The 15,743-nt window shown below is 40.6% G+C and overlaps 1 protein-coding gene across 4 annotated transcripts in view; it reads left to right on the top strand.

Moving 5' to 3' along the window:
• BMPER (BMP binding endothelial regulator) overlaps positions 1–15,743 on the top strand; it is a 237,774-nt gene that overhangs the window by 120,255 nt on the left and 101,776 nt on the right. For all 4 annotated transcript variants that reach the window (XM_058296785.2, XM_058296787.2, XM_058296784.2 and 1 more), the window contains exon 7: positions 11,801–11,900. In XM_058296785.2, the coding sequence (XP_058152768.1) occupies positions 11,801–11,900 (100 nt within the window). The remainder of the gene's footprint in view (positions 1–11,800; positions 11,901–15,743) is intronic.

Here is a 15,743-nt window from a genome sequence, read left to right as displayed (position 1 = left end):
GAGAAATCCATTTCAAGACAATAGATTATTTTTTTTACATCAGGAAACCTCCCTTGAACACAAACATTTTTGAGTTATTTTCAGCTTTAACCGATAACCCAACAAATAGGTTTTTAACTGAAAACCGAACACCTCTGATGTTCCCTTGTTCATGATATAGAGTCAGGTGCTGTGAAAGACAGACGATACACTAAGATGGCGTCTGCCCTCAGTGAACATTCAGTCTAGTTAAGGGCAAATGATAAATCCATGTAAAACACTACGGAACAAAAGAAAACAATATATAAATCACATGATATATAGAAAACTAGCTATTTCAGGTAGCCAAAACAAAGTTTAACCAAAAAGTTTTAGAGAAAGTTCTCATCAATGGTTTCTGTTTCTGTAGTTCAATATTTCCAGAGATGCCTTTCCTTGTCAACAGGCTTCCTCCTGGGTGCTTACCAGCTCTGCTGCTGTGTAGACAAGCCTGGGGAACCGGAGACATGCCCTTTTTCCTGCACAATGGTGCTATTTCCTTCTCAGGAATGGCTCATAGCTCATAGGAGGCATGAGTTCTGGATGATTGTTCTGTTCATCTCCCTGGAAGTGGGCCTGACTGTAGATAAAGTGTTTGACGTGTCAACAGTAGGCTTGTTAGAATCTTGATTATTCACAAGACGATGAAAGGTTTAACTTTGACAAAAAATGGCAAGAAAAAGAAAAGGGCTCGTTACTTTCTGTTGCTCTTTTTTATTCAGATGGCAGTTGAGAAACACCCTACCAGGGAGGTCTGCCGGGTCCCTGGGAGGGCATTCTATTGCAGGCTTACTTTTTTTTAGTCGATTGTTTCCGAGAGGAAACCATCATGCTTGCCCACACAGCAGGACCAGACTCTCGCGGCCCATTATCAGTAATCACTGCCTCTGGGCGCAGTGAGCCCTGGAAGGGGTATTACGTTCCTCAGGGCAGATCTCTAGGTCTCAGCCATCCCTCAGCACTTGCTCTCACACACTCAACAGACCGGGGCTGGCAAATGTATGACAATTCCCGGGCCTTGGCCTCACTCCTCTTTTCCCAGGGCAGTTGTTCAGAGATCTCATCTGAGTTGGATTCTATAGGAGTGGTCTTATGTTCTTGCTTCTAAAATAGAAAAGAGAGGAATAAAATATTTGTAGAAATCCAGAGCAAACCGGAATTTGCCTCAAATGGTATCCCAGGCTTAACCAATGATTTTTGTGCTCGCCTGTGTGGCTAGAAAGCTGGGTTTGGGGGAAGAGAAGAATTTTTAAATCTTTTCCCAAGCAAAAATTAGATATCGAGTGTAAAAATTGCCATTCGGGTAAGTGACCAGGATGAGTTAGATCAATAGTTCAAAGAGGACAAGGGGAATTTTACCTTTAAATATGAGGCCTTTGCAAACACAATCCTGAAATCCCCTTTTAAAATGGGATTAGTGGAGGAATAGGAAAGGCAATTCCACAGGCAGTTTATTTATTCATCTGATATTTACTTCACAAAATGACGATCATTGGCTCTGCCCCTGAGAGGGCTTGAAGTCTCCCGCTGTCTCTCCACAGCCAGGCCTTCTCTGCTCACTTACGTGGCTGTTGAAAGACGGCATCTAGCAGGTACTACTGATAGGCTAAGGCTTCCCAGCACCGTGCCATGCAAACCCCCTGCTGTGACCAGTGCAGGCTTCTTTCTACAACTTTCTGCAAAAATCTGGGAATAAGGTAAACACTGTCAGTCTCTTTGGATGTCATCTGCCTGACCACAAGAGGTCTCACAGGGCTTCACTGGCGCAAAGCAGAAGGTGACTGGCCAAGTCATACAGTTTAATAGGAACTTCACCTTAGGAGACTAGTGCTGGCCAGCAGGCCTGGCCCAAGGCCCCTGAGAAGGCCTGAGCAAACAAGACATGTTTCCTAGTTGATTAATACCCAAAAAGTTGCTCCTGAACGTGTCCATCAACACTTATTGATTTGCCTTTGACAATAAGCTGAGAGCAAATAATTTTAATAATCACAAGAATAGTAATTTAATGATAATGGTTTGAGTCTCACCATCTAAAGGGGCTAATAAAATAACTAGGTAGGAAGGAGAACAAATAAAAAGTAGAAGTGAACTTGTCCAGTTCACCAACCCATATGACCTGGGTTTACATTGAGATGGTTGGCTCTCTTTTCCTTTCTGAAAAACATGGAACACTAGCTCTTTCAGGGAGGAGAAGCTGATCAAACAGGTGGTTTGTTCCACTAAGGTGACATTAGACCTAAAATATTACATCTGGGTCCGCAAAGAGATATTATGTATTATTTCTCTAATAATAACCGCAGTAGGCGGAATGACACAAATGCCAAAGTGCCTATGTCCTGATCCCTGAAATGTGTGATTATGTTTCCTTACATGGTCAAAGAGACTTTACAGAAGTGATTAAGTTAAGGATCTTGAGATGGAAAGATTATCCTAATTCGCCTGGGTGGGCCCAGTATAATCACACATGTCCTTAAAAGAGGGGCAAGAGTATCAGAGTCAGGGAGATGTGACAATGGAAGCAGAGGATTGGAGTTAGAGAGAGAGAGATTTGAAGATAATACACTGCCGGTTTTCAAGATGGAGGAAGGGGCCACCAACCAAGGAAGGCAGGTGGCCTCTAGAAACTGAATAAGGCAAGGCAAGGAACCATATTCTCCTCTACCACCTCCAAAAGGAGCCAGCTCTTTCAAAACTTGACTTCAAATTTCTAACCTCCAGAACTATAAATGATAAATTTGTCTTGTTTTGAGCCACTAAGTTTGTGGTAATTTGTTATAGCAATGAAAGGAAACTAATACAATAATATAAACAAAATTACTATTAGAATTAGAGTTTTTAAGAAGTTTTTATCAGTTTTATTAAATTTTATTTTTATTATTAATTCTATTATAACTTTTCTCTTTCCCCCCTCAGAAACTCCTTAAAATTGCTTGACTTGCCATTCTCTACCTTAAGTGATTATCAGATTCTCACAAATAATTTTTGTTTTTTTTCACACTTCCTGTATTTTGAGAAAGGTTTTCCATATCACTCAAGTTTTCTATGATGTCAATTTTATTCTTAACTACCTCTGATAGGGATTAATCTGCTATTGCAGTTTTCCTTTCACTGAGATTCTTATATTGCCCATTTACATTTTTATCTCAGCATATTGTCTTTTTTAAACACTATTTTTAGAGAACTATCAGATTTATGTTTACAGAAAAATTACACCAATAGTTTAGGAAATTTCCATATAACCCTTCCCCTTGCACCCACACTCATGTAGTTACCCCTATTACTGGCATCATACATTAGTGTGGTACATTTGTTAGAGTTGATGATGCAATATTGAAACATTGTTACTACCCAAAGTCTATAGTTTACATTACAGTTTACACTTTGTGCTTTACAGTTCTATAGGCCTTAACAAATGCATAATGTCATGCATCTGTCATTGCGGTATTATACAGAAAAATCTTACTACCCCAGATATACCCTGTTCTACCCATTCATTCATTGATGGGAAAAGTAAAAGAGAATTGTTTCAGGCATGATTCTCAGAATACTACATCAGTTCACGGTTCTCCAACTAGGTAGTGAAGTACACAGGGGTTTTTGTTTTGATCATCCAACTGGGTCCTTCTCAGGGTTCAGAGGTTTGTTCAGAATTTTTATGGGACAAAATAGTTTCCTTGGTAGAGCTTTGCCAATTGGCACTTATATATTTGTGTGTAGAATCAAAGTTAATTTTTAATTTTCTCACTCAGAAACCAAACTCCAGTGTAGCTACAGTTTTTAGCTTTATATGGCAGGAAGCTTCCAGGGTCCTGGGGAGATTGTGGTAATAAAGCCCGCATTGGTCTCCATATAACCTATTCGCTTGTTGAGTGAGTCGTCAATCTCAGTCACAATTTCAAGGCCATCCAGCTTCTCCTTGACCCCTTCCTCCATAGGCCTGAATAAAAGTGGCCTTTAGCCATCAGAGAAGTAAAATAGTGCCAGTTCTTCTCTCTGCGAGAACTCTTCCACCAAAAATTGTGTTCCATCATTCAAAACACGTTTCTTGAGCACATGTTATATGCTGTGATATGTGCTAGCTTCTGGGGTAACTAATAAAATAAATAAACCATAATCTTTGCTTACTGGAAGCTCATGTTAGTAAGACATTTTGCAAAATGCAGTGTCTAGTATCTAGGGTGATAGCATCAAATGCATCTGGGCAAGTTATTACAAATGCAGGTTATGAATTTTGGTTTGAGAATAAAACATTGCATTCATGCAGTGGTTCTCACCTGGGGGTGGTGATTTTGTCCCCCAGGGGACTTTTGACAACATCTGGAGACATTTTCAATTGTTACAACCAGGAGAGGAGGGATGCTACTGGCATCTAGTGGGTAGAGGCCAGAGATGCTGCAAAACATCTTACAATGTATAGACCAGCTCTCCACAGTAAAGAATTATCTAACCCAAAATGTCAACTGTGGCAAGGCTGAAAAACTCTGATCTAGTGGGTAAGTCTGACACACAAAAACACACACACACAAATAATATACATATACACACACATATATAATGTACATATATAAAACATACATATTCAGATAGATAGAAAGAGATAGATACATAGATAGGTAGAAAGAGAGAGAGAGAGAGATAGAAAGAAAAATACTGAGCAGAGTGGAGGAAGCCAAGGTAGGCTGAAAGCTGAGTTCAAGGTCACATGCCAGGATCCTGTCAGGAGCCATAAACCATACTACTAAACTGAACAGACAGAGTTTAATATAAAGAATTATTAACTAGGTAAAAAGTTGTTAATTATGTCACTGAAAGGGCCTAAAAAGAGAACTCCAATGTATCATGGAGGTAACATCTCTAGGAAGAAAACATCCCACCCCCCATGCTCCTTCAGGAGTAGGGAACCATGGGAAGAGATTGGAATTATTATGATTTAGGAGGACCCTGTGGGGCTGAAATTCAGGTCACTGAGAGGGAATGCCAGCTGGCTAGGGTGGGGTGGTGAGATGAAGCGGGTTTTACTGGATGATGTGTTGGAAAAATTGCAACCTGAGCTCAGCTCCTGATGTGGGATGGAACTGCTGCTGCCAGAATGAAGAAGCATTGCTGGGTGACACTCAGGAACAGGAGGCCTCAGGAAGCAAACAGGAAGGAGAGAGCCCCTTCTCCCTCGAGTGCTTCCTATGAGCAGAGCCTGACCTGGATCCTGCCGGCAAAGCAGAAAAGTGCTTTGCCGAGTCCCAATTCCAGCACCAGAAAGCTGAGTATAGATGGGTGGGTTTGGATTTGGGGGTCAATAGCTTAAGAACTTGGGTGTATTTGTAGAAGGGTAAGATTGGAGTTGAGAGACAACTTAATAACTGGGACATATTTGTAGCTTTGGTAAAATTCAGATGTCTGGGTCCTACCCCCAATGTACTGCATCAGAATATCTTGGAGGTAAATCCTTCAATGTACATCTTTCAAGCATTCCATGGGTGAATCTGATCTGCAACCTACATTAAGAATCTTGAGTAACCATGAAGAGTCTTTACAGGTTTTAAGCAGGAAAATGGCATACTGTTATTTGAGGGTTAGAAAGCTTTTCAACTAAGGGGCAGGTAAAGGACCTGGGTTGGTGGGTTATAAATTAGATGTTGGGATGGTGAACACCTTATGCTTTTATTGAAAGAAGAGTTCCCAGATGTTCAGACTTCCCTGTTAGGCTTGTCTAGTTTGAGATGTAAAAGAGGGAAGAAAAGGCAAGAAGGGAAAGAAAAGAGAAGAGAGCATAACAGGAAAAAATATTTGTGATGAATAAGGCGGGTGCAAGATTTGGATTTTATCCAAATAAATAAAGAATGTAGGTAATATAGTTTTTATCTAAGCCATTTTAATCAAAGAAGCTGAAATGCAGTGGCAGTCAAAATCTACCAGATATGATTTAAGAAATTGCAAAGGAGAGGAAGTTCTGACCCTCAAGTGGATTATGCTTCCTGTGCCAACTGTGAATTGTACCGCAGCCTTTGGAAGGCCATCTTACATGGAAATCGCTGGGCTTAGATGTTCGAATTGAGTTCACCTTTCATTTCTGATGCTTACTTGATGGTTGGTGGATTTTTTGAGCAATTTTCCTCAATCTGTACACTTGGAATGATGACATCTTTCCTATAGGGTCATTGAGAAGGTTTATTAAAACAATATGAAGTACCTAAGTACAGTGCCAGTCACCACTATATATTGGGTTGTCCTTTCTCCCCTTGTCCACTCTCCCTTTGGCTCCCTCAGCCTAACAGCTCACCCATTGCCCCTCCTCTGCTCTGTAGTTTTTTTCTTTCTGTTCTTACCCTGGTCAAGAATAGGGAAAGACAAGTATCAAGACCTTTAACCCTGGAAATGACTGTCATTCTCTGAAACTAGTCACACTAAAGTTCCAGGCCAAAGAGAGAGACATTGCTAAGGACATTCCTTTCTTTTTTGAAGCTCTTTTGACTCAATTTGTAATTCAGAGTGGGTGCTCTGCTTCGCACACGGGCTGTTGTAATGAGAGAATTATGGGCTGTTCATAAACCCTTCTTGTGTAAGACATATTTGCCCTACTCTAACCCCTCTAATTTCTCTTCCCCTTCTTCCCACCTCCATCTCAGAATCGATGGAGTACCCTCTTCTTTTCAAAGAATTGAGCATTAGAAAATTCGCTCTGAAAGTGGTAGAGTGTAGCCAATTCACTGTGACTGCAATGTGCTGTTCTGCTCCCAGCTTCCTGTTAGGGAGCCATGCTCTGCATCCTTGTTAAGGGCTGAGGGTCACGTCACATGCTACAGGAAGGTTTCCAGTCACCAGTTCTCAGTGGGTCCTCAGGGGTTGAAGAAGCATCCTGCGTGCATGTGGCTGTGGTTTTATCATCTTGCACTCATTACTACATCCAGGAAGATAGAATTTTTTATGCAAAATTTGCTGCTCCAAGGTTAAACTTTCACACAAAGCAATTATGTTTTTGACTGAATCATCTAAAACAAAAATAAGGTGGCAGGAAATAAACCTGTGGCAGGTTTCAGGTCTTTGAAAAATAGCAAATTTCAAAGAAGCACTTGGATATGCAACTGGAACAAATGACTGCCTCTGAAGAATAAGCTTGCCTTTGCAAAGAGAAGGAAATGGCAAGAATCATAACTCCCAAGAACAATAGAAGTTCCTAGTGTTCTTTTCTTTGTACACTAGATGAAAATATAATTGTTAGTTCCTATGTATTTTAGCCATTTTGAAATTTTCAATCATTGAAAAAATACACAGTATCCTGAGAATCCCACCAGCTTTACATGTTGAAGTTGAGTGTTGCTTTTTGAAGTATAGCAACAACAAACATTTAGTTAGCACCTAAAATGTACAAAACTCAAGGAAATACAAAGATGAGCAGATGCAGACAATCTGGAACTATGTCATCTCCTCAACATATTGTAGTTAAAGTGGCCTGAATAAATTCATTCAGATTCTAGAGCTCATCATGTGTGGCAGTTCTTCCTTTCATTCAAAACAGTTTTATTGACAGCTTCCTTGACATACCTGTCTCCTGCAGGGTACCAGGCACATAAGACCTGGTCCCTGTTCTCCAAAACAGTTGAACTCAGAGGCAAAATGAATGTTGCCTTGCAAGACAACTTTTAAGTATGTTTGATTATGGACCACAATTATAGATGAGAAAAGATGAGATATGGGAAGAGCCCAATGGGAAATGAATGGATTATGAAGGCATCATAGATGCATAGATGAGAAGGAGCTTGAGATAGACATTGCCCAATGCAGGATTTAGATGGAGATCAATGATGGGTGAGAGAAGGAAAGAGGTATGTATGAAGAAAATGGAAGGCATAAGGTATGTTTAGGGCCAATAAAGAAATAAGGTACACTAGAACCCTATCTTTATTTTAGAGTGAGGAAAAGAAGATTGATAGATGAAGAAGTATCTTGACGAAGTAGACATACTAAAGAAATAATATATCTCAGTGTGTGTTATTTGAATTGTGGTAACATATATACCACATCAGATTTCCCATTTTAAACACTTGCAAGCCAACAAATTCAGTGGTATTGGTTACATTTACAACGTTGTATTATACTACCATCACCACCATCTATTTCTAATATACTTTTCCATCACCCCAAACAGAATCTCTGTACCCATTAAGCATTAACTTCCCACTCCCCATTGTGCTTGGTAACCTGCCATCTATTTTCTGACTCTATGAATTTGCATGTTCTAGTTATTTCATAAAAGTGGCTTTATACAATATAGTTATTTTGTGTCTGGTCTATTTCACTCAATATGATGTCTTCAAGGTCCACGCATGCTGTAACATGTATGTATCAGCATTCTTTTACACAGCTAAATAGTATTCTATTGTTTATGTATTTCACATTTTTTATTCATTCATTTGTTATTCATTGACAACCATTGCAGTGTTTTAACACAATACAGTCTCTCACTCATTTAACAGTTCTTTGCAGGTATTGTCAGTAGACTTCCATGTGGTGACTCAGGAATCCAGGTTCCTTTCATTTTTTGCAAGAGTTTTGACATCCTTTCCAGTCAACTAGCTATCCATCCAGTAGAGGGAGAAAGTGAGAACATGGAAGATTGTACGTGGGAGAAGTTTATGGCCTGGGCCTAGAAATGTGTTATACTATTTCCAACTACCTCCCATTGATCAGAATTCAGTCATATGACCACAACTAACTACAAGAGAGACTGGGAAATGTAGTCTAAATCTGTGTCTAGAAGATAAAACAAATGGATTTGGTGAACACATAGTTTCTTTACCACTTCAACCTTGACTTTCATTGTGAGTAGTTCGAACTTTATCCTGATCACAGTGATAAATCATCCTCATCCTTAGCAAGGGTAGGGCCAGGCTCATTGGGAATGTAGGCTCCATATAGGAAGGAGTTTTTGCATGTTATAGTCACTGTATTTCCAGTGTATGGGGGTATGTCTTCAACAAATATTTGATAAAATAATGAAATGTTGGATGGATACTGGAAAGGAATCCAAGACATCTGGAACCATACAGGATGCATTAGCAAAAGAGAGTTGAGTCAGGGAAGCCCATTGGAAAGCTATTGTGGTCATCTGATAGAGCTGGATTAGATTGGTAGCAGGAAATTAGTACATTTTTAGAAACAGATATTTACTTACGGTATTTTACTTTTCTTAGTTTGTGACACAGCCACAACTTATAGTTTAACCAGAGATCCCTGTTGAGTTGAAATTGTACAAGCAGGTTGTGAGCTGCAACTCTGTTCCTAAGAAGGGCCTGGGACTTTTTGGAGGCATTAATTAGAATCCAGCCTCAGGATTTGGGCTATGCCACAATACTACAACCCAAACAAAATAAAACTTGACTAAACCAGCAAACCCAGATTGGAGTTCAAGTTACTTTAACTGACTCTTGGGAAACACAAACTGCAGTTGTATTATGTATGCAATATTCGCTCTTTGACCTTACTGTAAGGAAAATTACTGGAGTGCACATAATCTTTTGCCAAGCTTTCCAGAATGTTGGACTTTGAGACTGTGCAATGTTTTTTTAATTTTAATTTTAAAATATCTTTGAAAAATAGATGCTGATCCAACAAGAACACAGAAAGAATATCAATGAAAAGAATGTGTTCTCTGTACACCTAAGAGAAGCCAACTCGCAGGCAACCTCGTGTGACTTCAAGATTTTAAGAAGTTTCTTGAAGCTGAATTTCTTTGAAATTAAAAGCTAAGGGCAGTGTCCTGTCCTCCTGTTAGGTTTGACTTTGGAGTTTTATGTCTAAGCTGTGGCAAACCTCAGAGTCTGACCTGGACTCAGGTTACCTCCCTCTAATGTCTGGTAAAAGACCCTTAATTTTAGGTTATGCAGGGTTGAGTGAGGAATCTCACCATAGGCAGGATTCTTAAGAGATTTTTAGTGATTATTGCTCATCTGGAAATAATGCACAAACAACAGAAGAGCTTTTGTGGCATTTTAGCATGGTCTTTATCGGCTTGGGGAAGAAGTTAATATGAAAGAGGCTTCAAAATAGCAAATATCAGAGAGGCATATAGCCTGACCTCCCCTTTTTATCCTTCCCCACCAACATTAAACTAAAATGATAAAAATTGCAAGAACAGACAAGGAAAAGGAGAAGCAAGGCTTGGATGGGAATGAATAGGACACAGACAACTAATGTCTGGTGCTGATGCAGAAGGTAGGAGGAAATACCTTAAGGCAGGGGTTCGTCACCTTTTTTGTTCCACAGACCCCCTTGCCAGTCAGGTGAAATGAATACTACTGTAATTTATTTATTGCATACATTCATAAGTAAAGGAAATGCTAGATTTCAGTTAGAAGTCAGAGAAAATAAAGATAATAAGTTGATTTTCTTCAATTCAAGCTCACGGATCCCCTGAAATCTTTCCATGGGCCCCCTTTGGACCCCTGGTAAAGATTCCCCTGCCTTAAGAGAATCTTTCCTGTATGGAGCCCAGGGCTCTTCGAGGTGGGGCTTACTCATTTCCAGAGACTTCTCAAGGCAAAAATTACATACTTGAGACAAGACTATTTGATGTTTCTACTAGTATGGTTTCTAGCTCAAATCCCAGAAAAGTAAATTCGCTGAAATTCCTTTAGCCTAGTGAACTCCGTACTGAATTTACTGATTTTCAATTTAAAAAACAAAATTATTCATAAAAGTCATAGCAATTCATATTGCATGAAATGCTTTTCATGCGCTTCTTGCAAAGTTGTTAGGTATAAATTGACTGGAAAGTACATTTTCCCTCGCCCCTGCTTTCTGAATATGCAGTTACATGTTGCTGAGGCTGGAAAAGCAGGCTCTTTTGGGGAGGGAAAGATGACAGGGTATTGGCATACAACATCTTTGCATTCCTGAGAGAGGAGAGATACTGAAGGGAGGAGAAAGGGGGGATGCTCATGGACCAAGGGGAGGTCTGGGTGTCAGAGGTCAGGGTTCTAGAAGACAGACAGGTTTGAGAAGGAGGGACAGGGAAAATATCTGAGGGTCCCAGAACTTCTCCCATAGGCATCTGAGGTTCTGCCACTTCTTCCAATATCAATCAACAAAAATTTTGTACTTGGTTAATGGAAACAGATGTTGTTAGCCTGACAAATTCAGTGAAATGGTTCTTCTGAAAATCGGTTTTCCATGTATAGATTTCAGAAGATTGGTTGCTTCCTCCAGCATGAGATCCCTTAAACCACCTTAACAGCACCTTCCAGCTGTGGCAGGAAGTGAAGTCTTCCTGGAAGAATACCTAGGACCTAAAGAAGGATGGGGGTCTGAAAGAGGAAGAAAAGCCTCATTAAAACCCAAAGGATTCCTTGGCTTGTTTGGGAGGTGAAAAGGGAGGAAGCAAACCCACGCTGGAGGCCAGCTCCTATGGTTCTTCTGGGACCTCCCTGGTTTTAGCACTGAAAGTACCACATGCTGGAAACCTCTGAAGTCTTAGGCAAACTAAGATGGTTGTCACCCTAGACCTTGGCCAAAGCGAGGCTTGAGAGGGAGAAAGATAAAAAAAGACAGTGGTAGTGTCGTAATCATCTCTTTAGGGACAATTTTGTTCTGTTTTGTTTTTTCAGCTACAATTTGTAGGGTCTATAGGGAAGATAAAAGGATGCTTAGGAGAAATTATATGGAACTCAGGGCTCACCCCAGGGCCTAAATACTACACAAGGGCCTTAGGTTTGTTCCAGATATCTTAGTTTTGCAATGTAGATGTGATGAACTTCTCTAAATGTGCTTTTTTCTCTCTTTTCTTCAGGGAGGCAGAACACAGTGCGTGAGAGAAGTCTGTCCCATTCTCTCCTGTCCTCAGCACCTTAGTCACATTCCCCCAGGACAGTGCTGCCCCAGATGTTTGGGTGAGTGACTGATTTGCGGTCAATGAACAATGTAATCTATTTTCAGAAATTCCACTGAAAGTGTCCATGAACGCTATCTTGGGGTTCTCCAGTTGTCCTAGTCCACAGCTTGTTGGAAACAACTGTCTCGCTAAGTACATGGACTAAGATATGTACAGGGCTTGACTGTTTTTTGTTTGTTTGTGTGGCCTCTATAGATTCTTCTCTGGTATTTTCTCTTGTATCTGTAAACCTGGTACATCAGACAACCTGGGAAAACGATATTCCTTGTTGGCAAGAACAAAATCAAATAAATGATCTTTAATTGGGTATGCAGCTATTACCTGGAAAGCGTTTTCAAGGCATTTGCAGGACCGATTAATGCATGGACTGATATACCGGTATGAACTCACCGTCATTCAGACACCAGACCATGTGGGAGAATATCCTGCCAGAAAATGAGAGGTCTGGGAGAGGATAATAGCCAACGGAAAGAACCCTTGCTATTTCTTACTGAGCATTTACTATGTACCAGGCACTAGGTAAAGCACTTTCTATGCTTTTTCTCATTTAATCTTCTTAAGAAGCTGTGAAATAAATGTACTAAACATACTATTTAATTCCTATATGTAATATAGTGCTGTTAGTTTTATTCTACTGAGAAGGAAATTGATTCCTAAAATTTTGCCCAGCTAGTATGTTACAGAGTTGCTATCTGAACAAAAGTCTGCACAAGACCAAAACCCGTGGTCTCGCCTGCTGCAGCTCCTCTTCCTTGGAGGGCAGCCTGCAAGCTGCCAAGTGAAAGGAGAAAATCCATTATGGGGAGTGTCTAGAACATGAGCTAGAACATCAGCTCCTTAATGATCTCTAGGCCCCTGAGCTGCATGAGATCATATTATTTAAGATTCAAATAAAAGTAGCTTGACCCACCCTCCATATACAGTAGAAAATCTAGCAAACACCTAGAGTCTCCAGAGGGCCTGGAGGGGACTAATATTTCCCTAGCCGCCTCTGGCTTGCTGTTTCTGCTCTTGCTGACTTGCTCCCTTGCTCACTCCCCCTCCTTCTCTCCCTGTGTGTGTGTGTGTTTTGCATTCTCATTCTCTAATTTTTTTTAAAAAAATATTTTGTATGTGTGTGTAGAGGGGCATCTTGCTTCCCAAGGCTTTTCACTTTCTGTGGTGCTACTGAATCACGGCTTGTGTAGCAGATTTTCTAGGTTTGTAGCTGGTGGGGTTGATTACAGAGAAGTTTGGTATAATAACATAAAATGGAATATTAATTTCCCTGTTTTCAAAAGTCTTAGCCATTTTGCCCCTGGAAAAGCATTCGCTGACTGTCTCTGCTCTTTTGGTTCCCGCTTCCTCTATGTTACTGCCCCACCCCTTCTCAGAGTCCTCTCTCCTTTCTCTCATAATTTGTTATCCCCAACTCAAAAAAATCTCTGGCTCATTTATTTTTCTCACTCCCCACTCATCACAGCCATGGCCTAAAATTTGTCTTTCTACAATCAAATGGGCAAATAAAGGTATTTTGTGAAATTAAGGTAGTTTTCTTCCCTTTGAGGGGTTCTGTGGCTAACACTTCATCTCATGATGTTTGCCTTCCTGACACACAGTATACATGTATGATTACATACACACACACACACGCATTTTAAGTAAAGAGGAAATAAACATAAGAACAAAGGAGAATTGTTTGGACATGACTCATTGAAGACATTTCCACTTAAATGTGTGCTCCTTGGGTTGCCAATGTGGGTTTGTGCCCTGGAATAAAATTGGCAAGTTCACTGTGGTAGAAATCATCAATCTGTGGATCATGGTGAAAGCAGCGTTCCACCCAGGGAGGACAGTCGTGTCAGAGGAGGTGGCTTTTGGGCCTGGCCTCAAAGATAAGTAAGCTTGATGGCTGCTTTGAGGCTGGAAGCTTGGACATGCTGAATCTGCTCAGAGGTTTCCCACATGAGCAATGGCTGTTGTATTGAATGCAGGTTTTTCTGGTCACTTGTGGTCATAAAACAGACTACAGAAGGAACTCTGAGCCTTTGTAAACTTGAAAATCATGATTCTCCCGAATGAGACTGTTTTGGTTGGGCTAAACCCCAGCAGAAGGATGTGGAAATGGCTTAAATCAGGCTGTACATGGAGTCTCTGAACCGCTCTCTTGAATGATGATACTTCTCATTTGCCTTTTATCCAGGGCGTTTACTGAGAGCCAGGTACTGTGGTAAGAGCGTTACACCATTTTTTAGTAACAATTTACATTTTCTTGAGGGATGATTTAAGCCATTGGTCACATTTGTTCAGGGGAATAAATTTGTTAAGAGTCTGTTCATTCACTCATTTCTTCTTTCCTGCATGCATGTAACCATATTTAGTACTATAATTGCACCACATGAAGCAGGCTATAGGCACACAGCAAGGGCCATTCATTCTAGGAGGTGCAGGTAGGTCACATGGCTCTCGGCTGTGAAGAAGCTCTCAGCTTCAGGATGGAGAAGGAAAATTCACTGTGTCTCTATACTTATTCATATCCTTATTCATATCCTGCCTTTTGCCTAAAAGGATTTAAGGCCACTTACAAAATACATTCAACATTTGTAAATAGAAGATAGGAAGATGGTTTACCAGGTTAGCACAATAAAAGATGATTTGGGCTATACACAACTTTCTGATGCTTCCGCGTAATCCAAGAGAAAAATTTAGGGACTGGATGGTTTTTAAAATTTTACAGATAATTCTTGTGACAGTTTGAAGTTATTTTATGAATCCCAGGAAGAAAAAGGTTATGTTCTTGAACTAATCCATTCCTGTGGGTGTGTAGCCTTTTGACTGGACTACATCAGTGAGGCATGACTCAGATTGTCACCCTATTATTGGAGCTTTATATCAGCAGAGACAGAGAGAGAGACACACACAGAAAGGAAGTTGACATTTTTTTATCCTGCCGTGTGAGAGAGGACTTGAGGATCGCCAGCAGTCAGTGCTTAAGCCCAAAGTCCCCAAGAGTCTGGGCCCACGGAGCAGCTGAAGGCTGAAGAGATGAACCACATGCCTGATTGCCCACAGGTGTACTTGGGAAGAAAGCAGAGCAGTGAGAATGGGAAAAGAGGCCCCAAAAGAGACAAGCCCTATGCCTGGTTGCCTGCAGCTGAGCTCCAGGATACAGTAGATTCTGGAGGGGAAGGCAGGGACCTTGGCAGAGATCGACCGCCATCTGCACCATGTGGCAGGACACCAGATTCACCAGTAGCTGACTTTGCTGAGAAAGCATCTCTGATGGTGTTTTGATTTGGACATTTCATGGCCTTGGAACTGTAAGGTATTCCCCTAATAAAATTCCCATTATAAAAACCAACATGTTTTCAATACTTTGTTTTGGCAGCCTTTGGCAAACTAAGACAGTTCTCTTATTTAGCCTGTTTTCTGAAAGTTCAAGAGACTCAGGACCTGGGTGTGCACATGAGAATATTTGCCTCAGTAGGGACATGAATAGTTGTTGGGTGCAAGTACAATCATTATGCTAACTGTTGTCCAACCATGAAGGAGTTTTTGGTTGTAAATTTTAATATAAACTTTGTAGCCAGAGGTGGTGGTGTGTTTTTGGGAGGAGACATTACTGAGTCCATTTTACAAGCAAAGTCAGTAAGACCTCAAGAAATTGTACTCAAGGTCACAAGGAAATCCATATGTGGATCACACAAAATATAAGTCGCTGTTGTCTTTTGAGGATGAGCATGTTAGCTCCTGGTGGTGAGAACGAAGCTAATGATTTAGATCTGAGTCTATACTATATCCTGACCTGGAGGTGATTCTGATAGGAAGATATCATTTTTCTTGACTCTTGCTAACAGTAATT

Source organism: Dasypus novemcinctus, chromosome 5, assembly GCF_030445035.2.
Source record: "Dasypus novemcinctus isolate mDasNov1 chromosome 5, mDasNov1.1.hap2, whole genome shotgun sequence".
NCBI lineage: Eukaryota > Metazoa > Chordata > Mammalia > Cingulata > Dasypodidae > Dasypus > Dasypus novemcinctus.
Note: the sequence above shows the minus strand (reverse complement) of the source record. Positions and strands in the feature narration are given on the sequence as shown.